We start from the raw sequence: 27,448 nt of genomic DNA on the forward strand, positions 1-27,448 counted from the left end.
TTTATTTACTAGAGAAAGGGAGAGTGTGGGAGAGGGAGAGACTCCTAAGCAGACTCCCCGCTAAGCACGGAGGCTGGCTGGGGGCTCCATCTCACGAACCTGAGATCATGACCTGAGGAGAGATCAAGAGTTGGACGCTCAACTGACCGAGCCCCGCAGGCGCCCCTCTACTTGGCCATTCTAGTATATTGACAAGGCAAAATGATGGCAACATGGGAACTTTACCTGACACTGTCTGAAGCCCAGGAGAGGACTCCCTCTTTTGTACCTCTTTTTTAAGAGCAAACACCTCCCAGATGGCCCCCTCCAGCTCTCCACCCCACTTCAAGACCCCTCGGCATCTCACCGACTGGAACTGCCTCCTAGGTGCATCCCTAAACCCATCACTAGCCAGGGAATGGGTATATTCTCCCCACAGCTGACACGGTTGCTCCCCTTGAGTCTTTCTCTGAACACATCAGGGATGTTTATAGGGCATTTGCTCATGCTGTTCCCTCACTTGAAAGGCCCTTCCTGATTCTTCCATGTAGAAAGATCTATTTCAAAATCACCTCCAAAAACCCTCTTCTACCTGCAGGTTGAGTAGGGGGGTCTTCTCTGGGACCCAACTTGTTTTTGTGGCCTCAGTTGGGGCAGGGCCAGCCCTTGATCACCTCACCCAGTACCCAGCCAGGATTGATTGGCAAAGCTGAGGGGAGGGGAGCACAAGGCCGGCTCACTTGTCACCTCATCTTGGCCATAGCCCTGCTGATTTGACAGCTGGGGCTGGGCTTGCACTAGCTCACATGGGGACTAGGGCTGAGGCCTCCAGCATGGATGTGTGGCCACATCCACCACCCCACCAACCTTGCCCAGGCTGGATGTGACCTCCGGGCACAGCCTCAGTATAGGATTGGGGCTGAAAGGTACCCATTTGACAGAGAAGCAAAATAAAGCTTAGAGGTGGGGCGTGGCTTGGCCGGTCAGCAGGGGCAGAGCCTCAGTTCCCACCCTTTCTGAGGGCTAGCCCTTCTCGGACTTGGAGAAGTCACTGGGGGTCCGAGTCACAGTGTAGATTCTGACTTAGTGGGTCAGAGTGGGACCTGGACTTGGTATTTCTTTTTCTTTTTCTTTTTTTTTAGGTCTTATTTATTTATTTTTTGAGAGAGAGAGAGAGAGAGAATGAGAATGAGGCAGAGACACAGGAGGAGGGAGAAGCAGGCTCCATGCCAGGAGCCTGACGTGGAACTCGATCCCGGGACTCCAGGATCACGCCCTGAGCCGAAGGCAGGCGCTAAACCGCTGAGCCACCCAGGGATCCCCTGGACTTGATATTTCTAACCTGCTCCCTGGTGATACGGCTGCAGCTGCTGGTCTGCAAACCCCACGAGGTGCTGCAAAGCTGTGGCCTGATGCACGAACTGGATTCTCGACTCTGCCCTCAGAACTCACTCACCTCCGTTCAGGAAGGGTGGAGAGCCGGGGGTGTGGGTGGTGAGGTCCCAGCCTTCATGACCCACCCTGCCCCAGCCATCCTGGACACCAGAGCTGTGGGAACATTTTATTAAGTTAAGAAGGCTCATGGGGCAGGAGAGAAACGCCTTCATGGGGCGGCTCCAGCGTTCCATGCCTAGCACCCCCTCGGAGGAGGAAGAGGAGGAGGAGGCAAGGCCTTAGGGACAGCTTCTGGCTCCCTCTGCCCATAGGTCCCTCTGTCCAGAGTCCCAAGGTGTGGGTCCCCTCAGGGCAGGAAGTAGTTAGTGGGAGGTAGGGTAGGAAGAGGGTGGCTGGCTCCCTGCCTCTCCCACCAGAGTCCACCCTGCCATGGCCGCTGCTGGGCCTCTGCTAGACCCCTCAGGTAGGGCCACGGGCCCAGAAGCCCGAGCAGGTGGCTAGAGACAGAGGGAGAGCAAGTGATGGAGGCACAAGGCCACCAGGAATTGCTTTTTTCAAAGTATAAAGTGTTCTGGGGGGAAAAAAAGGAAAAAATCTATATAAAAATCTCTTCACATATAAAATCCTGAAGAAGGTGCAAGGTAAGACCCAGTGCGAGGGGCGCGCTCAGATACGCAGAGTGTGTATGTGTGTGTGCATGTGCATGCGTGTGTGTGTGTGTGTGTGTGTGTGTGTGTGTGTGTGTGGTGGGTATGAGTGCATGTGCGGCCCACAGAGGGTGGGAAGAAAGCTTGGCTGGCTTCTGACTTCCATCCAGCAGGAAGGAGGGCAACGGACTGGTCCCCTCAGGCCAGGGTGGGGGGTCTGCCGCAGGGCCGGGCCACCAGGACCTGGAAGGCAAAAGTCGGGGAGCTGCAGGTGGAGGCCAGGCAAGGTGGCCCCAAAGGCTGGGCCAGACCTGCTGCTCCTCTGGGCTTCTCCCCAAATCGCCTGGCCCCTCCCAAGTGCCTCGGGAAGTCCGCAAGGATGGGTCAGAAAGCAGGAGCTCCAGGCTGGTGCAGCCTTAGGAGATGCCCCCTAGGAGTGCTGATGCGTGGTGAGTCCCCGACGGCCCGAGACTACGGCAGGGCGCCGAGCTCCACCCAGGATGTCAGAGGTGCACAGCTCAGTGGAAGGGATGCTGCTGCGGGTCAGTGATGGGTGCCACGCTGCCAGCTCTAGAGCGGGACCCAGGCTCCCTGGATTTGCTGGCCCAGCCGAGGCAGACCCACCAGGGCACTATTCAGTCCTGACAAGGTGGGTGGGTTCATGAGGCTGTGGTGGGGGGCGCGGGGTACAGCGCTAACAGGTGCCTGTGGTCCTGTGGGGGGATGCGGCAACCATCGGGCCCTGACCTGCACTGCTCCAACTCTGAAGAAACACACTCAGGTTTACAAACAGCCTCTGACTGAGTCTGACTGACCCACTGACACCCCCACGGCCCCATGTTGCAGGGGCCACGAGAAGGAAGCGTCCTGGGTCAGTGGCACAGTGAGTCAGGCGTGGATGAGCCCTGAGCTCACCTCTGTAGGCCCAGTGCCCCACCAGGCCCCCACCCCGCTCGGCCCTGCCCACCCCTTGGCACTCACCTCTATTCGGCCAGGCTGTTGCGCATCGATTCCTTCTCCTGCAGGGCAGCCATGGCAAGGCGTAGGTGTTCCTTCAGCTGCTCGATCTCCCGCTCTGACCGTGTCTTGATGTGGTTCAGTTCCACATACACATCCTGGTACTTCCCTGAAGTGAAGCGCTTGTCCTGGGAGGGCGCGGAAGGGGCCATGAGGGCATGAAGCCCTCTCTCGCTGGCCCTGCCCACCTGGCACATGCCTGCCAAGCTCCCTGCTGGCCACACGAAGCACCCAGGCCCGTCCCCTTGGCAGCCCCCAGGCCTGAGCACACCCTCCTAGCAGGATCCAGTGATGGCTTCCAGCATCATTTTCATCCCTTGAGATGGGAGTTGAGGCTCAGGGAAGTGAAGCTTTTGTCTAAGACCTCTTGGCAGCGAGTGGCCAGGGTGCGAACCAGGTCAGCCTGGCCCAGGGCTTGGGCCCCTTCCCACGAGTCTGACTCATATCCTCATGGAGCCACCAAAACACAGGGGTGTCAGAGACATGGGTACATGGCACCGGGCAGGCCTCAAACTCACAACACTAGGCCCAAATCGTGGCCCTCCCCACTGCCCGCCACACAGCTCATTCCTCACTGGAACGGGTGCTCTGCTGCACAGGGCTGCGGGTCTCTTCTGTCCACAGCTGGCCCCCAGCACCTAGCACAGTGCCCGGCACCTAGTGGGTGCTCAGTGAGTATTTGCTGACAGCACAAATGCAAGTGTGGCCATGGGCAAGTCACTCTCCCTCTCTTGGCCCCCATGTCTTTGTCTGTAAATAGGGACAAGGACATGTACGTGGGAGGTGCATGAGGAGAGTCAGGAATAAGGCAAGGAGTGGCTGGCATGGAGCAGGTGCTCATGGGGCGGGGCAGTCAGGTGGGCCCAGAGGTTCCCTCCCCAGCAGCGTCGAGTCAGACCCTACCTTCTGCAGCATCTGCAGCTCATCCCGGAGACACTGCACCTCCTTCTTCAGGTACTGGAGCTCATTCTCCTTCACTCGCAGCAACACCTAGGGTCACCGGTGCCAGGCTGACCCAGGGCCACAGGCCAGGGCGACCCTGGCCCACAGCACCATGTGGCCTGGCTTCTCTCTGCTTCAGACCCCTAGAATGTAGTTCCCAACCTGCCCCAAGACCACCACACCCCAGGGCCAGGCTCCTCCAGGAAGCCCTCTCTGATTTCTCCTTGCTCTCTCACCTCTCCATACCAGTGAGTGGCTATCTCATGGTCACCTCTCCTATTGTCCTGAACCAGCACCCAGCCCTCAACTTGAGGGCAAAGAAGATGACCATAGTGTTGCCCTCCAGTGAACCATGGAGGGTGGGCCCCCCTGTGAAATATCTCATTAACCCTTCCTCAAACCCTGGGGAGTAGGGGTTGCTCTTCTAACTTGACCAAGTAGGGGATGGGTTTGGCCAGGACTGGGGAGGCTTAAAAGCTGTGATCTGGAGGCAGACAGCCAGGTTCACATCCCAAGTCCTGCACTGACTAGCTGTGAGACCTGGGCAAGGCACCCTATGTCTCAGTGTCCCATCCATAAACAGGTATAGTAACTATATCTACCTTGTAGGACTGTCATGAAGATTCAATGAGTTAACAGACATGAAGGATTTATGGAAGTTCGAGACACAGCATACAGCCATATATATATATATGTTTTTGTAAAACAAAACAAAATAAAATAAAATAAAATAAAATACAGTACAAGGGGATCCTGGATCACACATTTTCTCACTCTAATGTCTCTCAGTAAGGGGGTGCTAGCCTCATTTTACAGATGAGCTATAGGGCTCAGAATAGTGGGGTGACCAACTATGGTCACCCAGCAGCTAGGTGGGACCCAGATGCGAGGGCTGGACTCTGGCTATAGGGCTTTGTCACAGGTGTTCGTCCCAGCTGTGCTGGCTTCTCCTCCCTGGGGGCCAGCCCAGCAGAGCCATGCCATTCTCTGCTGCAGGGCACACCTGGCCTGTCGGTGTGCTGAGAACCAGGCTGCCTGGCACAAGTGGTGGGCACTCACCTCCAGCTCACAGGAGCTCCGCTCGCTGCTGCGTCCACAGCTGTCACCCGTGCCCTGTGAGGCAATGAAGCCACGCAGCCGGTCAATCTCCTCTGAGAGGCGGGTGTGCAGCTCCTGGGAAGCACAGGATGATCAGCGCAGGGTCGATGGACTGCTGTACCCCAGTGCCCCCGACCTCAGGCCAGGCTCACCTGGTTGTGGCGCAGCAGCTCCTGGCCTTCCTGCTGGCAGCGCCGCAGCGTGTGCTCTCGCTCCTCGGCCTGCTGCATCAGGGCTCCGATCTCTAGGCACTTCTGCGAGTACTGCTCCGATAGCACCTGCAGCTCCCGCTTCAGCGCCGCCACGTCTGACCTGTCCCGGGCAGAGGAGGGCAAGGACAGGGTGGTACTTGGGTCAAGAAAAGACTCAGCAGCTCAAGACCCCAGGTACAGCTCTGATTTTGCCTTCAGCCCAATGTGGGGCTGTGAACTGGTGACAGCTTCTTTGGGCTGCAGGGGCCTCCTTTATGAGGGGATGGGTTGGGCCTCAAAGAGCCTACAGCCCTAACATTCCAGAACTGTCCTCTGTGTGGTAGGGAGGGACACCTACTGCCCGAGGGTAGTACTGCAGCCCAGCTCTAGGGGACACGAACCAGAAAAGGAGGTGGAGGCTGGGACCAGCCCCACAAGGAGAGGCCTAAGTACAATCTATGTGGACTGCCAGGGGGCTCTGGCTGAGGCCCTACTGATTCTGTCCCTTGTGCCAGGTGACTGGATTGGGAGTCTCAGCTGCGGGCAAAGTAATGTGTCCTCTGCCAAGGATCCTCAGCACAGGTTCCTGCCTCACCAATACCAGGGTGGGCAGCCCCTAGCTCAGAACAAGGCCCAGCCCAGAGACCCCAGGGTCCAGGTGCCATCTTACTGGTGCTGCTTGCGAAGGCCATCTGGGCCCTGCTGGAGACTCCGTGTCTTGCTCAGTTCCCGGCTCAACTCTTCCTGGTAGGCCTTCTTCATGGCTTCAATGGCTAGAAGCAGGGCAAAGAGGTGGGTGGAGTTTAGGGAGGGGTCAGCAGCAGTAAGCTCCACCTCCTCCAAGGCCCCACATGTATCACACAGACAGAAGTGAAGAGTACTGGGCCAGGCTGTATCAGGAGCTGAATGGCTTTAGGTTAAGTTGCTCGACCTCTCTGAGCCAATTAAGGGAGGATAACAATCCCTCTCTGATGGGATGGAACAGTGCTGGGGAGACACCTCAGTGTCTGACCACTGGTACCTCTTGTTAGTGATGTCTGGGTAAGACCCCAGAGAGCCAACTATCCCTGCAGAGCCTGGAAGATTCTTTCACCAGGCCAAGCTCCGTTGCCCACCCTGCTGATCTTGCCCGGTGCAGGGATTGCAGTTGGTACAAATCTGCACAACTGTATGCAGAGGACTTAACCCCTCTGGGCCTTGGGTCCCTTGTTGGAAAACAGGAATAACAAGAACACCTTTTCTTGTGGGTTATTGGAAGATGTGTGTAGAGCATGTAGAGCAATGCCTGGCCCAGAGAGCTCCCGCTGGCTTTTCAGACTGTGAGCAACCAAGGACCAAGTGTTTCCATACTCACACAGAGCTGCTGGGAGGATTAAACAGGCCCTTGCCCATAATCTTATCCATAATTCTAAAATCCAAAGGTTCTGAACACTGGAAGCTTTTCATCACTCTTTCGGTGGCAATCCCTGACCTGAACAGATGCCAGGCTCTCTGCAGCCATTCCTAGTGCATGTAAGCATAACACTGAGAAATTTCTCTGTGAAGCCTTATAGCACTAACCTTAGATGCCTAGGATGTGCCAGGCCCACATGGGAGGTGCGCAAGGAACACAGGGAAGGAGGGAGTTATCTAAAATCTTGGGTGTTCCTGTTTCTGGCTTGTGAGAGCAGAGGGTAGGGGCAGGGCCTGGCTGTGCAGTCAGGGTGCTCTGAGCAACCCCTGCTCCACCATCTCCAAGTTGTGCCATCTGGGACAAGTCGCTAACCTCTCTGGGCCCCAGTTTCCTCATCTGTGAAATGGGGTCTGTCAGGCATTGCAAAGAGCTAAGGGTGCTTGCGTGGGAAGCAGGGCTTGGAAATAGCTTACAGCTTTGCTCCTGCCCTCCCCAGGGTCTGGCCTCTCCCCCGGAAAGCCGGCAGTACGAGAAGGGTCTGTGGCTGCGCAGTCTCTATCCCAGCAAACAGTGTGCACCTGAGCATGGAGTTGGAGCTTAGGGTGTGCGTGTGGCTTGGGGTGGATCCCCAGGGTCTGCGGGCCCCTGAGAGACAAGAGTCACAACCGAGGAGAGGACATGGCGGGAGGAGGGGAGATGCTTTTATTGTCTCAGTTTCCCCTTCTCAAGTAGGAGCAGAGGCCAGGTCTGGGGGCTCCACCCCCTCCCAGTCCCTGTTCCCAAGTTTGGACTGAGATCCCCACCTCTTATTTAAAATCCTCCCCGGGCAGCCCCAGTGGCGCAGCGGTTTGGCACCGCCTGCAGCCTAGGGTGTGATCCTAGAGACCTGGGATCGAGTCCCACATCGGGCTCCCTGCATGGAGCCTGCTTCTCCCTCTGCCTGTGTCTCTGCCTCTCTCTCTGTGTCTATGAATAAATAAATAAAATCTAAAAATAAATAAAATAAAATAAAATAAAATAAAATAAAATAAAATAAAATCCTCCCCAATTTCATCGAGGAGCTGCAGTGGGGGGCTCATGGGGCCCGGGGTCCTCACCTGAGGCCGTGGCGGCCGTCTCCTCGGCCAGGAGCCACTCCTTCTCCTGCTGCAGCCGCTGCAGCTCACGCTCATGGTGCCGCTGCAGCTCCTCCATCACCTGCTGGTGCGACGACTCCATCTCGGCCAGGCTGCGCTCACACGCCTCCTGTGGGCGGGAGGCCAGCTAGGTCCCGGTGCTGCCCCCACTGCCCAGGGAAGGTGGCCTGTGCCCAGCCCCAGACGGTGAGCCTCAGGGGCAAGACTGCCCCAGTCCGGCTGTCTCCACCTCTCCTCCCTGGAGTCTGGCTCCACGGGCCACACCTGCCCCTGCTCCCCCAATACACAAACCTCACCATGTCACTCTCCTGCTTCCAACCCTTCATAGGCTCCTCTCCCACGGGCTCAGGTCCCTGCTCCTGTGTCTGACCCTTGTGGCCTCACGCCAGGCCCTTTCCCACCAAGGAACTCTAGTTATGAAGAATGACTCATGGCATGTTCACAGCTCTGAGCTTAAGCTAAGGCTAAGCCCCTCTGCCTGGAATGTTCTTCTGCAACTTTCTCTTCCAGGGTAATAGACTTGGCCTGCAGTCCAGCTTAATGTCTTCCCTGCTCTGTTTCTGGACAGCCTCTCACCTGCCTCTGAAGGCTCTGCCTCTACCAGACTGTAAGTTCTCCAAAGACAGGGAAGACTTGGGCAGCCCGGGTGGCTCAGCAGTTTAGCGCCGCCTTCAGCCCAGGGCATGATCCTGGAGACCCAGGATCGAGTCTTGCATCAGGCTTCCTCCATGGAGCCTGCTTCTCCCTCTGCCTGTGTCTCTGCCTCTCTCTCTCTCTCCCTCTCTCTCCCCGTGTCTCTCATGAATAAATAAATAAAATCTTAAAAAAAAAAAAAAAAAGACAGGGAAGACTTGATCCAGCTCGGAGTCCCTGGGGACCCAGACCAGGGCCTGACATGTGGCAGGTGCTAAGCAAGTAAGCTAAAATTGATGACCTCACAAGCCTGTAGACTAGACTGGCAAGTCTTATTAAAATATTGACAACACGCACTGTTTGGGAGGGTCAGCTGGGACAGATGCGTGGAGGGCACCTGGGTGGCATCATCACATTGTTAGTAACCCCCCCTCCCATGACGTAGCAGAAAGTCACATGTGTACGAAGGAATGACCCCACAGAAAGTCACAAACACTCTTGGACAAGGGTATGCCCTACGGTAAGGCTGGTAACAGAGGGAAACAGGAACAACACTGAACAGAAGAGCCCTTAAATAAATGATGGGATCAAGCCTTACAAAGGTTACCTGCCCTCCTCCCCTCCACCACTGGCTGCTGGTAAAGGACAGAGCTGCCCACGTGAACTGCCGTGGAAAAGTGTCCTGAAAGTGAGGTCACCCAAGCTGGTCTCTGACATGTATGGTGCGATCCCACTCATGGAAACAAAACACAGAGCCACGCATCTGAGTACATGCATGTCGAACACAGAAAAGCGTATGGGAGGACACTGTGGGAGGCAGAGTAGTGGTGCCCAGAGATGCCCCGTCCTACTCCCTAGAACCTCTGAATGTCACCTTACACGGCAGTGGGGAATTGAGACCGCTCATCAGCTGACCCTAAAACAGAGACTATCCTGGATTATCCCCTGGGCCCAGTGGTCACGGGGTCCTCGGATGTGGAAGAGAAGGCAGGAGGGTAGAGAGGGAGAAGTGACCACAGAAGGTCAGTGCCCGGGAGTGAAGTGGTCAGGTTCTCCACCACGGGCTTGGAAGATGAATGATGGGGCCAGCTCAGGGATGCAGGTGGCCACAAGCTGCTGGAAAAGGCAAGGAAACGGGTCCCACCCAGAGCCCGAGGAAACAATCTGAGCCCAGCGAGACCCTGGTTAGGCTGCTCCCCTCCAAATCCATGAGATGATACATTCGTGTTATTTAAGGTTGTGGTGATCTGTTCCAATAGCAACAGGAAAGTCTAGAGATATGCTCCGATGGTGACCAAGGGGACCCCTGGGAGTGGGGGGCAGGGGAAGGAGAGCTCATGTGTTTATGTCTAACCTTTTGATTGGTTGAATTATTTTTGAAAATATATTTTTTATGTAATTAAATTTAAGATCACTAAAAAGGAAAGGGGAAGAGCCCTTGAAGAAATCGATATGGATATTCCCCCGATGCCATAGGGTACCTCACGGTGTGTGTGGGACAGACCCCCACCTCTCCAGCAGCCGCACCAGGGGGCTACAAGGACCAGTCTGGAGAAAGGGCCAGGGCTCTCAGGTCCAGGTGCTCTGAGTGGGGGAGGTAACGCCTGTCCCTTTGCATATGTCCTCTGGTCCCTCCAGTCAGAACAACAGGACATAGCTTTGGAGTTCCACACATCAGGTCCTGATCCTCCCTGTACCAGAATGAACAAGCCCCTTCCCCACTCTGAGCCTCAGTGTCCTCTTCTATAAAACAGACCTATAAGGCCAACCCATGAGGGTCCCTACGATAGGCCTACCTATAGAGATAGGAGTAACATGGGGTGGGGACTGCTGTCCTTACAGGGCCAGATGAGGCAGGCACACCCTGCAGCTAATAGGGGGTCCAGAGGCAGGACCCCTGGCCCATGAGAAAGGAGGAGCTCCTAGAAAGCCAAGTGCTGCTCTGTGACTGATCTTCCTGAGGGCCCAAGGTGTCCAGCAGTCACCTCAGTCACGGATCCAAGTAACTAATGAAATGCCTGTTACTCCCAATAACCTGCGGGGAGGCCAGATGAGCAATGGAAGCCCCAACGGGTAAAGCCCAAGGCCCCCCAGCTGCTGTCCTATGTGGCAAGGCCCACAAGCTGAAAGAGAGACGCCCACTGGATGCAGACACCAGGTTGGGGAATCCCTCTCCAGCTGTCACCTCTCCAGCGTCCACTGAATCCCCAGCCACCTCCTCCTGGGCCAAAGGGAGACCCGGATGGCTCAGCTCCTCTTTCTGGCGCCCTCCACACCTGAGGCCCCTCCTCCACCCCATCTGTTTCCTTATCATTCCCTTCTCACCCCCGGCCTCCCCAATTCTGTCTCCACCCCTGCCCACCTCAGCCTAACAGGGTGAAATGCTGACAGCCCTTTGTGAGCCCAGTGGCCCCATGGGGACCAAGAAGCCTGGACTGCAGACACATGGCTGCCTCCAGCTGGGAGGTCTCACCTCCTCTCTGGGGCTCAGTTTCCCCACCCATAAGCTGAGCAATCAGAGCAGTGCTTTTCAAACTTCATTTTAGTGACAAATCTTTTCCCAAAGGGAATCTAATGCAGGTTCTAACAGTAAAATAGGTAAGTGAGGCTGCTGAGATACTGGATACTGATGGCTGTGAACGGAGCCGTCCAGGGGCTCAGAGAACATTGTACAGGCTTCTGGACAGGGGGGTTTCTGAGGGGTGTCCCAGCTGCCTCTGGCCCTGGTGCTGGGCCTCACCCAGCCTGAAGATGTCCCACCCACTCCTTCTTCTGGCCTCAGGGAGCCTTTGACACAACCCTGCTCCCTCCCCGCTGTTCCTGCTCCGCTCCCCTCCCCTCCCCATGTCTGGTGACCCCAAAGCTAGACCCCCTCCTCCCACCCAGGTCCCAAGTCCCCTTGGCCCTGGTGTCCCTTCAGCTGAATGGCCCAGCCACCACTCAGCCACAGAGGGTTCCCTGGCCTTGCACAGTGGCCAGCCTCAGGGCCCTTGTGGCTGCCCCCGTCTTCCTCGGGCCCAGTAGCCCAGTCCTAACCTCTCCTCTCTGCACCGCCCCCCTGCAGCCCTTCCCTCTCCAACCACTGTCTGAGCTCTTGACCCCACCCCTGCCCCTCCCAAGCCCCCTCTGCCCCAACACCACCTTCCTGATGTCACCATCAGACCCCAAGTCTCCTCCGGGCTGTGGAATGAGATCCCGATTCCTTGGCTTGCTGGAGGTCTCCACCTACAGGCTTGCCACCTCCTGCCCCACCCTGTGCCCCCACCCCAAAACCAGTGCCTTCCTGGGCATGCCCCGCACAGCCACCTCCAGCCCTGGAACTTCTAGAAGGAAGCCCCTGCCCAGAGCCTAGGATCCCAGCATTCTTTTCTACTTCAGGCTATATGACGTGCTGACTGGAGGCAACCAACTGTCATATTTTTTTGCAATTTTGTGACATGATTATTAAGTGCAGCCATTTTAGAAGTTAAATTATATAAACTTACAATTAACTACAGCGAAAACAAAGGTTGATACTCAAAATTCATCACTTCTTAATTATTTCACTGCATTTTATTATTGTCTATGCTTTTGAGCTTTTGTTGTTGTTGTTTTTTTAATAGATTTTATTTTATTTTTAGGTAAACTCTACACCCAATGTGGAGCTGGAACTCACGATCCCAAGATCAAGTCACACACTCCACCAACTAAACCAGCCAGGCGCCCCTATGCTCTTGAGTTTATTTACATCTTCTGTATCTTGTAAGGTGGAAACGCTCTAGAATCCTATACACATATATCTTCCGATTCGGCGTTTAGGGACATCAGCTATGGTGGGGGTATTTATTTATACCATGGAAATTGGTAAACATCACAGATCAGGGCTTGATTTATTGTTTTGTTGACTGGGCTTAAGCAAGGGATGAGAAAATGCTAATAATGCAGATTCAACTTCCAAGTCTGCCAGATTTACAACCATCACATTGTAACTAGAACACAGACTTGAGAAAATACTCTAAAGAGAATATTCTCAAAAGAAAACTATTATCCGATTTGGCCAAAAGTTACTTGTGACATTGATCAAGTAAAGTTTTGACATATGTCTTCTCATTTTACTCATTAACATAAACCAAACTGTCAACCAATGTTCATGTTAGAACAATCCTTGCTTGTCAGTTAGCAGAGGATACAAGTATTTGGAAAAACCAGTGAAAGTATTCTGAGAAAACTCAATTAGCTATATACGAATTCACAATGAGAGTTACGTATTTTGTATTTGTACACTGTGTCCTAAACATCCCTTATAGCGTTAAAATTGACAGTAAACATACATAAGCATGTATGTGCTTAACATACACGTGTATTTTTCTGTCAAACTGTTTCCAGACATGGCCAAATGTCCCTGGAGGAACAAAATCAGCCCTAGTTGAAAACCACTGTCCCAGGCTGACCGTGGGTCCCCTGGGGGCCACTGGAAGGTCCCACATCCCACAAACCACCTGCTGTAGGGCCTTGGCCTGGCAGGCATGGGTGGGATTTCTCTGTGCTGAGGCAGTGACCCTGGCGGTCTGCCCGTCGGGGATCCCACTCCCCACTGGCTCTCCTTCCCCAGGATGGTGTGGGCAAAGGGATCCAAGTGCAGAGTGTCACATGGGGGCTCACACACAGGCTCTGAAGTTAGCCGGAACCGAACTCAAATCCCACCTCTGACATCTGGAGCTCAGTTGACCTCGGGCAAGTCACATAACCTCTCATAGCTCAGTGGCTTGTCTGTAAAATGGGCACAGTGGTCATGTCTACCTGCGGGGTACATTCAATGAGATGATGCATGTCAAATGCTTCACACGGGTTCTGCGACACTCCCAGAACATCAGCTGTTCTCTGAAACCACGGCAACCAGAAACCTGCCCGCAGCCCCCACAAATAGCCCCTCAGCCTCACCTGCGAGATGTAGCCCGGGGGGATGTGGCTGTCCTCCTGGGACCTGTGCGCACCCTGAGGAACCTCTCCTTGGAGACGCCACGCCTCCAGCTGGGCACGAAGAGACTGGACCTACAAAGGAAAGGGGGGGCAGGGCCATCAGTGGGAACCAGGAAGCCAGGAAGGGGTTGGTGGAAGGCAGGGAGGAGCTTTGGGTTTGAGCCGGGGAAGCAGCCCGTGGTGGAAATGCAGGCAAAGGGCCGTTCCAGCTGTTTCCTGGGTGGCCAGGTCAGTGACCCAGGAGAACTTTGTCCCAGAGAAGACTAAACAGGGTTGGGAGCAGGACACTGTGGTCACAGACATTTATCACATTATGTAGGTGGTCTGTGAGCCTCAGTTTCCCAGAAATATAACTGTGACAAGGTCTATCCTCTGAGACCATGAGCCTGCTCTGAGGATTACATGAGCCAATATAGGTAAAGAAGGCCTAGGATGAATATACAGAAGATGCTTAATAAGTGATCTCTCCCTCCTCTTCCCTTTTCTGTGGTTGCTGAGGACAAAACTAAGAAGGGGGGGGGGAATGCCCCAAAATGAGAAACACCAAGGTTCAGGAAAGAAGATTCCAGTTTGTAAGAGTCTGAGGTATCAGACAGTGAACCAGGGGTGAGCTCCCCATCACTTTATGCATGCAAGATAAATGCTGCAGGGTAACTGCAGGGATCGGAGGGGCACTGGCGGGGTGAGGGGGCTCCCAGGGGCCAGCTGCAATGCCTACCTCCTTCTCCAGGGCCTCGTGGCTGTCACCGGGAGGCCCCCGGCGCTCCCCGCGGCTTTGGTTGAGCAGGGCAGTGAGAGGCACCCGCTTGTTCTCCCGCAGGGGCAGCTTCTCCAGCTCCTGCCACTTCTTCTCAATCTCCTCACTGAGGCGGCTCTGCTGGTCCTCAGTCAGGGGGGCCCCCAGGCCCCGGCGTGGCCCCTCACCAGCTGCGGTCTCCACAGGCCTGCTGTCCGTGGCCTCAAACCACTTGCGTCGCTCTTCAGAGCGCTGGGCCAGGTCCCGCTCCAGCTCCTCCTGCTTGGCCGGCCGGTCAAGAGTGCGGGCTGGGGTGCGGGCCCGCTGCGGGGAGCCCTGGATCAGCGGGGAGAGCTCTACGTAGTCCAGGGACTGCCGCTGCCCGTCCGTCTTCCGCGGGCTGCCCCGACTGATGACCTCAGAGCACCCCCGCTGCTCCCCTGCCTTCAGGGAGCCCTTCTGGGTGCTGTAGCCATGCAGCGTGTTCTCCTTATTGCAGTCTGAGAGCCTAAAGTGCCAACAGAGCCTTGTCAGGCAGGCCCCTGCGCTCAGCCCCCAAACCAGCACTTCTGGACTGCCACCCCTGGGCCAGGGCCTGGGGACAGACCCCCGTGGAGGAAGCACAACCCAATCTACAGGTTAGAACTAGAGCTTCATCACTAACCATCCCAGGGCTAACACTTAGCAGCGCAGGGGCCAGGACTGCTGGCTTCCCTCTTTGGCCCCTAGTGACCCCCCATCTGTAACACGGGCCAACAGTACCTCTCACAGGATGGATGTGAGGACTAGGTGAGGGGATGTGTGTAAAGCAGCCAAAAGCCCTTTGCCAATGGTGATCAAAGTGTTATTACCAGAAGTGTAGTTTAAGGCAAGGTCCTGGGTTCAAGAGACTCACAGTGGAGTAGGGGAGATGCCCACGGCCACTGCTGATGCAGTGAGTTGACCTCTGGGTATAGAGCACAAACTGTGGCAGTCCTCCCCTTCCTCTGTTAGTAACAGCTACGTACATAGTTGCCTGGCCAAAAATACCCGCCAGCACCCATCCCAGCGGTGAGGCCATGTGACAATACTCTGCCCAATGGTGTGACAGGTGGCACCCTATGAAGCACCAGCCATGCCCTAGCCTGGCTCCTGGAGAACAGAGCCAGAGACAAAGGTGTGAGCTGTGGGCCGCAGAGCTGCCCCACCAGGTCTGGATCACACACCTCTGGATTGTTCTGGAGAGAGAAAGAAAGTTCTCCCGTATTTATGCCACTGTGTTTGGGGCTTCTTTGTTACAGCAGCTGAGCCTATAGACTAAATAAAAGTCCAGCTGCATAGTGCTTCAGAGTCCACAGAGGGCTTCCGCATACATCCCTCCCAGGAGGCAGACGTCATGCTCAGCATGACAGATGAGGGATCTGAAACTCAGACAAGAAAGTCACTGGCCTGAGGCTGAGCAGCCAGGGTATGGCCCAGTGAGGGAGGGGGGGCTCATGCTTGGGCCCCCCATCACCACACCCTTTCCTGCTGTGCACCTGCTGCAATTCCCATGCCCCCGGATGGCTAGGGTTTATACCGTGAGGGCACTGCTACCAGCTCATTCAGTCCTCCTACCCTCTACTCAAGGCCACCTCCAGGGGATGAGTTCCCCATCCAGACTACCTGACTACACCTTCTCCCTAACACAGGCTTAGACACAGCTCCCTCGGCTCACAGACAATCAGCCACCTAGCGGGGGCCTTTCACTCACTGGCACCTTCTCTAGAGTCTAACCCCCTCCCCCCCTTTCAGGATTGGGGGGATGGCAGTCAAACCTCAAATCCTCCATGTATTTTCGAGTGAGTGCCCAGAATGCTCATTGCCCTCTCTCCATTTTGTTGATGGAGAAACTGAGGCCCAGGAGGTACAGCCTCAGAGCCCTCAGCTGGTGTGCCTGAACCCCACTCAGGGAAGCCGGGCTAAGTGCTTCCCTCAAGGTTCCAGTCCAGCTTGGCACATACTTGGTGACATCCGGGGCAGAGGTGGGTCGCACGGTCTTCCGCAAAGCCTCGATCCAGTTCCGCCGGATACCCGAGGTCATGGCCGACAAGGTGTAGACAGCATCCTTGGTCTGCAAGTCCACCCCATGGGCAGGTTGCCACGTGGCCAGTCCCCACCCGCCACCCTGTGTCCACTGTTCACCCTGGAAGGATGGCTCTTTCCCCCTGGGGAGGGAACCTAAGGTCCTGCCCCTAGGGATGAGCAGAGGGTAGAAAAGCTCCCCTCTGTCAGCTGGTTCCAAGATCTCCCCAACATCCCACCCGCCCCATGATATCTGTGGTCTCCCCAGATAGGCTAGGTGTTGGCAGCAGAGTGTCTGACTGGCTCTGAGGACAGGGCCTCCAGGTAAATGAGTGCTTGGAGCCAGTCACGAAGCCCATCACCCGGATGACGCCACCCCAGAGGCATGGAGGCTCACGTGGATCTGGAAGCCATAGTTGCGCTGCACTGCGTACTCAGTGACATCCGTACAGGAGCGCAGGTCGATCTCACCGTCCAGCTCATCGGCCTGCAGCAGGAAGGCCCATGATGATCCACGTCTTCCACTTCCCCCACCCCTGGCCCCCTGATCCCCTTCCAGGGCCCCCCAGCACCTGATGAGCCTTCCCACTCTGTCTCACCTCCTCAGCGGTAGAGTCCCTGTAGTATTTAAGGCTTGAATCTGTCAGCACAAACCAATGCTTCTTCCACTGTGAAGGAGAGGTGGCTGTGAGCAGGGGAGGGGGGCTGTGGGCAGGGCAGAATGAAAGGGCATGTGTGCAGGGGACAGAGCAGAGGTGGAACTCCAGATCTGAAGCCTGGCTCCTCCAGGGGCAGCATCTGTGAAATGACTTGACCACACCTTCCCTTTCCTTCTGGGAGCTTCTCTGATTTGGTGACAGTCCCATACCTCTCCTGACCCTCTCCATTGAGATTATCCCTCTGGTGCAGACCAGGAAGGGGTTGTGACCTGTGCAAGGTCATTTGCCTAGTAAGTCAGGGAACAGAACCTTGCACTTGTCTTTTTCCCCATGCCCCTCTGGACCACCTCAGTAGCCAAGGACAAGTCCCAGAGTAGGACTGGAAGGTGGCCTGGGGGAGGTGTCTGAGCACTGGTCCTACTCTGCTTCTTGAGCTGGGTGCTGCTTACACACGTGTCCAGCTTGTGAGAGTATGTTATCTGCACATTTATGATTTGGGCACCTTTCCACAGTGCCTCTCTGCTCCAGCTGGGGTTAGGTTGGCAGGCCACAGAGGGGAGGGGAAGGAATGGGAGGGGAGGGGACCAGAACAGCTTGATATTAAATATGCCAAGCTCAGCCCACCTCTGGGCTTCTGGCCATTCACTGGAATGCCAGTCAAGGTCCACCTACTCGCAGGGTCAGCACATGCCACCCAGTCCTCAGCCCTCCTGGGGCTCCCCTATCACCAAATTCTATCCACATTGTTATTTCAAATACTTAGTTTTCTTTTCTCAAGAAGATGGCAAGTTTTCAAGGATGCGCCAGGATGACACTTTTGAATTCTTTCCATATGGCCTCCCCTAAGAAATAGGGTTTAGCATCCAAGAGACCTGGTTATGATGATTTTATCCCTTGCTAGCTATGTTCCTTCAATCAAGTATCTCCACCTCTCTGAGCTTCACTCTTCTGACCTGTAGGGCTAATAAGAAGTCCCTAAGTCTTCTTGTGAGCTTAGAAGTATCTATCCCTCCCTCGTATGTCTCTTATGGCACTTAGCATAGGGCCAAGCACTAAGTTACTCGGGATTGTCCTAGGCATGGCCCGAGTTCCCACTCAGGACCTCAACTGTCCCTCTACAAAGCAGGGCAGGGTCTCTGGGCCACATGGTCTCTTTGGCCCTTTCAGCCTAATCTATGACTGAGATAGGAGCCAGTGAGTTCCACGGTCTTAGGCAGCCCAAGTTCTAGGCCTGGGACTACCACAGGGGCTACCAGCCCTGGAAAAGATGGAAGCTTTGTGGGCTTGTCCCCTGTCTGCACCAATGGGTTGGGCTGGCTGAGCTCCCAGGGCCCTTCCAGCTTGGACATTCCAAAACCCTGTGAAAGAAGATGAGTAGCGGCCAGTTCTGGGTGGGGCCCATAATCTCTGCCCTCCAGAGACCCTGGGTGGGGAGGTTGGGAAGGGTCACTGGCAGGGTGCCAGGCCTTGTGTGAGCCTGGAGCACAGCCACCAGAGGACCAGCGAGCAGGCAACAGGAACGGAAGGCTGTGGGCTGGAGGGAATAAAACATGTGGGTAGGAAACACAATGAGATTCCCTTTGGCTCGGAGCCCTCCCCGGCATGCGGGCTGCACACAGACCCGAGCCACGGGCGCATGCAGGACAGGGGCGGGGAGCCGTCCCCTCCCAGGCTGAGTGGGCAGGAAGCCAGCTCCAGCTCCCAGACTCCATCCAGCCTGGCAGCTGAAAGGGCAGAGCCAGCGAGAGGTCGATGCCCTTCCTGATTCTAAGGATGGATGCATCAGAGAAAGGGAAAGGTTATTAGCTGAGCTCTGGCAGGGATCCTATGCTGCTTGACCTCCCTGACCCTGTTGTCCACCCTGGAAAGAATCATTATCCATCATGCCCATTCCATAGATGTGGGTCCTAAGGCCAGAGGAAGCTGTGACCTGACCAGTGGAGCCCAGGTTGGTGAGACTCCAAAGCCTGTGCTCTGAGGCCCACTTCTGGGGGGAGGGAGAGGTGCCTGCATGGCTGAGTCTTTGAGAATCTGTAACGTCTCAGGCCAGTTGATCTCTCTGAGCCCTTCCACCCCACACCCTCAGAACCAGCCAGGGTTGTCAAAGGTGAGAGGGCCAAGGGACTCTTGGCGACAGGAGCAAATGGGGGACAGGGAGTGAGGGGCTAGGAGGCCTCTACTCCTGCTGCCCTTTACATCTGCAGACTGTCCCAGCAGCCTCTGCCTTCCCATCTCCATAGTCCAAGGCCCTCTCCAACTGCACAAAAAACACCCGCCCTCAGGGTGCCCACTCAGGCCCCTCCACCCATAGGCCAGGCTCTCTAGAAGCCTAGACAAGCCATGGAAGCAGCTAAGCCTGCTGGGCTGCCCCCAGGGACCTGCTGGAGGCACTGAAACTGCCTAGGCCGACCCCTCCCTTCTCATTGCAGCCCTCCTACCTCTCCAGGCTCGTCCAAGATCGACATCCATCCCTTCTTGAAGTTGAGCAGATCGGGCTGTGGGAAGATGAGGAGGCAGATGATTTAGGCCTGGTGGAGGACCAACCAGGGCTGGGGAGGAGGGAGTGTTGCATCCATTCTTCCCCTGAGTCCTGTGAGACTGAGGTCCTGGGAAACCAGGAGGGGGGCGCTGAGGGCCCAGGTAACCCCCAAATCCAGGTAGTTTCCCCGGCCAGGGAGGCAGCCTTGGCCCCTTTCCCCAACAACCTGAGAGCCAAGAGCGATGGTAGGCAGGATGACTGGCACATCCCCATCAATATCAGGCTCCCCTTCCCACCAGCCTACCTCCTCACTGAAGAGTAGGAGTGAGGGCCCAGAAGAACCCTGCCTATCAAGACCCCGAGAGCTCTAAGAACAGTCTGGACCAGCAGGGCTGAGCAAACTGTCCAGTTCCTCTCACTGACAAGGCCAGGAGACCCACCAGGAGAATATCTTAATGCCCTGCTCATCCCCCGCTCACTGATCTTCCTGTGTTCTGACAAGCTCTGCCCTTTTTGTGTCTCCTGCAGACCCTGAAAGATGGAGCCAGGCCCAGGCCAGCGTCAGGGATTCTCTGGTTCCCTCCAGATCTCTGGGAGGGCCAGGAAGATGGCACCTCAGTGTCATCAAGCCCTACCTGCTGGGTGCTGCCCAGTGGGACATGGCCAGGAGGTCTGGGGGCTCCCAGCTGCAGCATGGCCCACGGAGGCCTGTGAGCTAGATACCCCCACCTGGGCCTAGAGGAAGCAGCAGCTCAGCCAGGCATTTTCTCCGGCCGTGCCCATCCGGTGGGCTCCAACCACCACACCCTCCCAGCCCACTGACAAGACTTCTCTCTTGTCTAAGTGCTGCTCCCTTCAGTAGTGTCAGCTTCTGCCCACTGGCAGGGAGGAGAGTGGGGCGGGCCAGGCTATGGGCAGAGGAGGCAGCCACCTGTTGCCATGGCTCTGAGCCCACCTATCAGCACCAGCATCACAACCTCACCAGGCCAAGGTGTCTGGTTGCGTGGAAGGAGCCTGCAGCATGGCCCAGTGGGGTAGGCAGCAGAGACAGCAGCTGGAAATCGGAGCCACCTGACCTGGCCACCTCCCCTGACCCACCTGCCACCCCGTTCTCCTCTTCCTCAGGTAGAGGAAGTGGCTTAAGAGGGGCTTGGGCCAGCAGCCCCACCCTTGCGGGGCAGCCCCTCCTGCATACCTGTCTGAGGGAGAGGACAGGGCTCCATTCAGAGCTGGGAAACCCCCGGGGCTGTGTTTGCCCCGTGTCTCTCCATTCTCCCCTACCCTGCTCTCCACAAGTGCCAGAGGCTGCTTAGGGTGGTCTCAAGCTAAGACCAAAGACTGGCAGCTACACTCAGAGCCACCAAATCACCAGGGTGACCTCCATTCAGACCGGAACCTCCAGTGAGGAACCTAGAGCCCCGGAACCCCCCAGGGCCTGGCGCGCTGTGACTAGGCCTCGACAAAAACCTGCTGAATAAATATTACCCTCGTTTACCTTCCTGGTCTAAATTCCCATGCTCTGGGGGCAGTCGCCACCCCCCACTCCCCCGGCCTGGAGAAGCCAGGCTACCTGGGATGGCCCGCAGAGCTGGCATCAGGGGAAAGCTCCTGGGAAGGTACGAGCAGATGACCCAGAGCCCATCAGACTGGGCCGGGGCCGGGAGATCAGTGATCAGCCATAGGCTTCCAGGGGTGAGCGAGGGCTCCCTGGCTAGAATGGCAAGCAGGGACCCCCAAAGGCTGCCTGGGAAGCAGAGGGTGGGGAGGGGGCAGTGTGGGAGGGTGCATCACATCCCCTCCCTAAGCCCTGGCTGCCTAATGTGGCAAATGATGGGGGGACAGTCCTGCTCTCCCCCGAGCTTTGTGAGAGGACTGAATGAGCTCCACACGGAGAAGCTCAGTGACCTTCTGGAAGCTGGTACAAACATACCACACGCATGTTGGGTGCTAAATGGCCCAGACACCTTGTGGGGAGGAGGCTGCCAATGGGAGATTTCAAATCCGCTGGCAGGGAAGGTCCTATGGTACCCTGGGAACCCCTGTTTGGGGTCAAACGATCTGGAGCCTAAACCTCTCATGCTGTTCCTTCCCACATGGCCTCTTCGGGCCCAGGCACCCTTCCTCCATCTGAGGAAGCTCACATTCCCTGAGGAAGCTCCCACAACCTGCCCTCTCCTCCCTTTGGTCATGGCCACAGGTCAGTACTGCCTCCCACCTGCCTGGACCACTGACACGGCCGCCCCTAAGCACACTCTTGGCAGGTGGACCCCCTCAAAAAGGCCTAGTGTCACAAGTCTGCTTCAAACCTCCAGGGATGGCTCCAAGTGGCTTCTAAACAAGGTCCGGCTGCCTGATGGCACAAAAGCCTCAGCTCACCCTTCCAGCCTGGCCTCCCTCTTGCACAGAGAACCCCATTTTTATATCACCACATATGCTCTCTGATCCTCAACATATCAGGACCCCCGGCCTTCCACATGGGCTCATGTCTTCTGCTTAAATACCAGGCTTCCTCCTCCTTCGTGAACCAGGCAAATCCCTACTCATGCCCTAAGGCCCAATTGCCACCTCCGAGGCCCCTTTCCCAGTACACAGCACACGCCATGCCAGCTGCTCTCCCACAGCCTCTGCTGCATTTGTGATTATCTTAAAGCCATTCACTTATCCCTCACAGGATAGAGGAGAAGCAACTCGGAGTTAGAGACATGCGCTGACCCCCTCCAGGACCAGGGGCTAAGAGAATGTGTGCTGAAAAACAAATTTTTTTTTTTTTTAAAGCACCAGCCACTGCTTTAGGCCAGGAAATCAGCTGCAAACAGGAGATGTGGCCCCTGCCCTGGTGGAACTCAGGAAACAGACAATAAACAAGTGGACAGGTATATAATTTGATGCCAGGCAGTGGCTGGGGAAGGAGGCTCCAAGGGCAGGGCTGTGTGGGGCCACGGCAAAAGGAGGTGGGGCAGATTGGGACTCCAGGCCCGGCTTCCTGAAGCCTTCAGGCATTTACCTGTTCATGGCAACTTTACCACTTGCTCCCTGTAGATCTCTGAGCTCAGGGCTGGAGGCCAGGAGAGGGGAAAAGGATGTGGAGAAGGTACAGGAGGGACAGCAGGCTAGGGCAGGCTCAGGCATGAAGCAACCACGATGAACCCAGCAAACATTGTCATTGGTGACCATGAGCCTCTGCCCTGCTCCAAAACCTTTCTTGGCTCCCCAGTGCCCCTGACCAAAGCCCAAACTGCTTCTCCTGGCCTGCGAGGCCTTCCTTTCCAGGTCCCTTTTGTATGTTCTCAGCTTTCCCCAAACATGACCAGGATGTGTTTGTCTACAGTGTTCCCTCCCCAGTTCATTTCCACCTGACAAAGTCTGACAATCAATCACAGGAGGGTGTCTTCCTTTGGAAGCCCCCATCACCACCACAGGGATATGCTGTCCCTCCTCCAAGTGCTCCCACAGGCTTCCCGGAGCAGCCTCACCCCTGTTCACCACGGGCTTCCTCAAGAGAGGCAACAGTGTACATTTCTTATTTAGCCCCCGAGAGAAAAATCGGACAGATCTAGATCCAAATGCTGGCTCAGCCCTGGGGCCATGTTACTTCCTCTCTACACCTCAGTGTTCTCATCTGTTGGATGGGAAGCTATAATCATCCTTAAAGGATCAACTCTGCTAACGTGAAAGCACCCAGTTCGAGATCTGGCAGGCACCCAGTAGGCAATGCAACCACCCTCCCCCTGGGCTTGGGGGCCTGGGTGGGTGGCCAGGACACTGACTCAGCTCCTCCCCCAACATCCCTCTCCGCTCCCTGACCAAAGGGAGGCTGCTGACGACAGGAAGAGCCAGCAGGGAGGTGGCAGGATGTGCGGAGGCCGAGGAAGTCCAAGCAGCGGCCCGGTCATCACACTCACGGGGGCAGGGGCCCTTAGGGCCAACCAGGGGCAGCCCAGCCCACTTCTCCTCAGGGTCTCCACTAGCTGAGGGAAGGGACGTGCGCATGCGCAAACCCTCCCCGCTCAACTCCATCACACCCCCCCGCCCCCCCCCCCCCCCCGGGCTGTCAGAGCCTCCCCAAGGCACTCGCCAGAAACCAAAAGCAGCCCCGCCCCTCCTTTCCAGAACATCACGGTCAAGGGGCCAGACTGACCTGAAAAGAAGCTACTCCTTCCTCTACGCTCAGGGCAACCCCGGGCCACTCACCCCCGTCCCTCCCCAAGCCTCAGTTTATCCAGCTGTGAAATGGGAATAATGGTGACCTCAGCCGTGAGGCCCGATACGATCATTGAGGCACAGGTACCGACGTGACTTGGGGAGTGTCCATCCCCCAGAGCACGACAACGCTCTGCCCCTCTGTGCCCCACCTCACTCGCGGGCTTGCCCCCGCCGAGGCCCCAGCGCCGCCGCCAAGTGGCAAGCCCGGCGGGGCAGGGCATCGCGCCGCTCCAGAAGTCCCAGCGGGGCTCCCGGACAGGGCGGGGCGGCGGGGCGGGCGGGGCGGCCCCTCACCCCCCGGCCTCGGGCCGGCGCCCACGCGGGGAGGCAGCCGTCCCAGCGCTGGGTCTGCGCGCCCCTTCCGAGCCGGGACGGCGTCTCTGCGGCCCAGGCGCGACCCCACGCCGCGGCCGGGCCCGTCCTCGCTCCCGCACTGCCCGGAGCCCTGGGAGTCTGGCAGCGTCGGGTCAGGTCTTCCCCGGGGGGCTGAGGGCAGGTAGGAGGCGGCCGCCCGGAGTGTCCGCGACCCGTCCCGCAAAGGTGGCGGCGGAGCGGAGGGCTGCCGGGGCCCGGAGCCCGCTTTCCTCGGGGTCGCCCTGGCCCCCCGCCCGGGAAGGGGAGGGGAGGCTGCGGCCAGCGGAGGCAGGCCGGCCGGGGGCGCCGGGCTCGCCCCGTCTTCCGGCCGAGACCTCCTCCGCGCCCGCCTCCGCCTCCGCCTCCGCCTCCGCCTCCGCCTCCGGGAGGCGAGGGGTGCCCCGGCGGGAGCGGCCGGGCGGAGGGGCGGCCCGGCGGAGGGGCACTCACCGTCATGGCGGCGCCCCGGGGCGGCGGGAGCAGGACGCAGGAAGGTGGAAGGGGCTCTCGGGCCGGGCCCAGCAGCGCGGGAACCCCGCCGCCGCCGCCGCCGCCGCCGCCCCCGCTCGGCCGCCCGCCGCCGCTCCGGCCCTGCCCTTCCCCGGCGCTGCCCCGGCCCCTTCCATCCGCCCATAAAACTTTTTTTTTTTTTTCAAACTTCCTGGGAGGACCCGGGAGGGCCAATGGGCGGCGGGGAAGCCCGGACAAACAGCGGCGGGGGCGCGGGCGGACCAATGGGAGCACGGGCCGGGCCGGGGGGCGGGGCCTGCCGCGCCGGGACGGGCGCGAGGGCGGCGGGCGCGGGCGGCGGGCGCGGGGCGGCGGATGGGGCGGAGGGAGCCGCGCGGGGCCGCGGCCGCCGGCGCTGGCAGGAAGGCGGGGCCGGGCGTGCAGGGGACTCGTCCGGCCGCGGCGCGGGGCTGCACGGCGGGGGCAGCGGGGGCGGCGCCCAGTCGCCCTGCCTAGGGCTCCCGCGAGCCGCCGGACCGAGCCGGTGTCCTGCCTCCGCTCCACGGGGCCGTGGGCGACTCGCCGAGCCCCGCTCTTACCTGTGCAACCTGACTTCGGCCTCGCCACAGACCTGACCGGGAGGTGTCCCTGTCCCCATGTTACTGATGAGAAAACAGGCTCAGAGAGGTGAGCCGACTTGCCCAAAGTCACACAGTAAGAAGGGGCGGGGATTCCCAGCGGGGAATGCAAGCGCACGGTGAGCTCAGGGAAGGTAGGGCGTTCCCCAGGCGGCCCCTCCTCACAAGCGGGTCTTTCTGGGCCTAAGAACCCCTTTTTGGGTTCTTGGGGGTGGGCGTACACCTGATTCCCACATTCTCAGCACTTGGCAGTTTGTAAGAGGCCTCTTGCCTGCGGGAGCTCCTCTGAGCCTTGCAGCACAGAAGGGACCTTGATGGAATTTGTTGAAAATGTGGTGGAAGCTTGTGCGGCATTGTGGTTCAAACCCTGTTAACTTTAAGCACAGTGCTTAACCTTTCTGGGCCTCACCCTCTGTAAAAGGGGATCCTTCCTGCTCTTATCTCACGGTGTTCCTGTAAGGATTCAGTGTTAAGTGCCGTCCCTGGGTGGGGGGCAGGGGAGCTGGGAATAACTGCCACTCCAATTTTCTGTCATCTCAGTTTGGGGTTCAAATATTATTGCGGTCATAACCATAATGACTCCCCCCATTTCACAGACAAAGAAACAGAGGCCCAGGGACCTGAAGTTCTTTCCGGTGTTTCCCACTGGACCGCGTCTTCTCCACCCTGAGGAATGAGGCCAAGAACAAGCCTATCTTCCTTTAGACACTGGCCTTCCTGCCTTCGTGTGCCCTACCCCTGAACCTCACTCAGGCATTTGGTCCTTGATAGAGTGAGTGAATAAACAGAAGACCTCACCTACCACCAGTGCCCTGTCCCAGTGGCCCCTGACAGCACCAGCCTCCTTACTGCTTTCCTGGCCTCTGGGACTCAGCTAGTAATACCCTTAACCCAGGGATCAGATCACTCTCCTGCTCAAAGTTCAACACCTCCCCCGTGCTAATAGATCAGCTCTGCATTCTTGTTCCAGGCTGTCAGCATCCATCATAATCTGACCCCTGCCTGTTGTCCTCCATCACCACACACACACACACACACACACACACACACACACACACACACACATTTTATGTGCTAGGGATGCGTCACACTGAGCAACTGGGAATTCCCAGATTAAGCCAGGTCCTTTGTACCTGAAATGGGACTACACTTGTGGTTCTCTGAAACACTCCATTTCCTGTTCTTTGTGCCCCCCCACACACACACACTCCCTTCTGTCCCCCACCCCTTCCTCCCCTCTCTGCAAATGTTTGTTTTGCCTGGAAAATTTCACCTGGCTCTCCAGGTCTCTCAGTCCAAAAGGAGCCAAAGTGCCCCCAGCTCAGAGTGAGAATCTCCTCGCGCAGGGCTCCCTGCATCGGACATTCAGCCACTAAAGTGATGACCACACTGTGTTCTCATCAGTTACATGTCAGTGGCCTCACCAAATCGAGTTTCCTGTGGGCTGAGCCTGTATCTTGGAGGCCAGCCCAGGGCCCCAGTGCATAGTAGGTCCTCAGTAAACATCGGTCCAGGGAAGGCATGCACAAATGGAGGGATGGGTCCCTTACCACAGCTTGTCCCTAGTAGGGCGGAGCTAGTACAGACCCAGGAATCCAGGGCCACCAAACTCCGGGGTTATCCACGTCAAACTGCTACTCTATTGAGGAGAACACCATGAGGCTCAGAAAGGGTGACGATGGCCCAAAGCCATGCACATTGGTGACAGACAGGACTCAAGCCTAGGGTTCCTGACTCTTGACCTTGGACCAGTTTCACTCTCCAACGCAAGAGATGTTTGAAGCTGCTCTAAGTGTCTGGGAGGCCCCGCTGGCAGTTCCATTCCCAGCTCCTGAGTTTCCTCTCTCCCAGATGAGAGAGAAAACGGCTGCCAACTCAGCCTCCATGGCCACATTTGTCTAATGGGGAAAAATCTGTGGAGATTCTCTGCAAGCAGGGCTTGGAGCTCAGGATGCACAGAGGTGGGAGGGCTCCGCAGTCAGCCCAAGCAGGGTTCGAATCTCAGCTCTGCCCCTGGTGTGACCTAGAACAAGTGGCTTTTCTCCTCCCCGGGTTTCACTTTCTCATCTGTAAAATGGACAATACACACTGTACTTAGTATGCCTGGTGCTGAGGGTTAAATGAGCTCAGGCATGTCACTCACTGAACATGGAGCTGAGCAAAAGGAGATGCCCATTGGTTCTCATCACCAGCACCATTATCCCAGAGTCCTTCCCCCTGTTTCTGTGCCCTTCTCTCTGCCAGCGACTTACCTGCTCCCTCCTGCCAGACCTGCTGCACGTTGGCAACCTTTACTTAGTGTGATAAGGTAATTCCCGCCCAGGGTTTGAAGGTACCACCCTGCCCAGATAACCTTGTTTGTCTGATCACCCTAGTGCCTTAACCCCCAAAAGCAGCAGAGAGGAAATCATAAGGTGGCAGGGAAAGTTAGTGTTTAGATGCTCCCCCCACCCCCCCCGCCCACCCTTGCACCTCTGTGCATCCTGAGCAACCTGC

The 27,448-nt window shown here is 57.1% G+C and overlaps 1 protein-coding gene and 1 long non-coding RNA gene across 2 annotated transcripts in view; one reads left to right on the plus strand and one right to left on the minus strand.

The window, feature by feature from the left end:
* Positions 1-1,527: 1,527 nt before the first annotated feature.
* Positions 1,528-27,448, minus strand: part of TRIOBP (TRIO and F-actin binding protein) — a 53,268-nt gene continuing 27,347 nt past the window's right edge. Inside the window, exons 10-22 of the mRNA XM_055329024.1 lie at positions 19,267-19,323; positions 16,769-16,837; positions 16,567-16,656; positions 16,109-16,218; positions 14,109-14,634; positions 13,352-13,462; positions 7,760-7,907; positions 5,940-6,042; positions 5,231-5,390; positions 5,040-5,153; positions 3,942-4,028; positions 3,003-3,166; positions 1,528-2,264 (exon numbers count right to left, since the gene is read on the minus strand). Of these exons, the coding sequence (XP_055184999.1) occupies positions 3,005-3,166; positions 3,942-4,028; positions 5,040-5,153; positions 5,231-5,390; positions 5,940-6,042; positions 7,760-7,907; positions 13,352-13,462; positions 14,109-14,634; positions 16,109-16,218; positions 16,567-16,656; positions 16,769-16,837; positions 19,267-19,323 (1,737 nt within the window). The 3' untranslated portion in view covers positions 1,528-2,264; positions 3,003-3,004. The remainder of the gene's footprint in view (positions 2,265-3,002; positions 3,167-3,941; positions 4,029-5,039; positions 5,154-5,230; positions 5,391-5,939; positions 6,043-7,759; positions 7,908-13,351; positions 13,463-14,108; positions 14,635-16,108; positions 16,219-16,566; positions 16,657-16,768; positions 16,838-19,266; positions 19,324-27,448) is intronic.
* Positions 24,724-25,754, plus strand: LOC129511901 (uncharacterized). The gene is made up of 2 exons (XR_008664931.1): positions 24,724-25,001; positions 25,549-25,754. It is a non-coding gene; the product is annotated as an uncharacterized LOC129511901 (long non-coding RNA).

Source organism: Nyctereutes procyonoides, unplaced genomic scaffold (genome assembly GCF_905146905.1).
Source record: "Nyctereutes procyonoides isolate TBG_1078 unplaced genomic scaffold, NYPRO_anot_genome, whole genome shotgun sequence".
NCBI classification, from domain to species: Eukaryota; Metazoa; Chordata; class Mammalia; order Carnivora; family Canidae; genus Nyctereutes; species Nyctereutes procyonoides.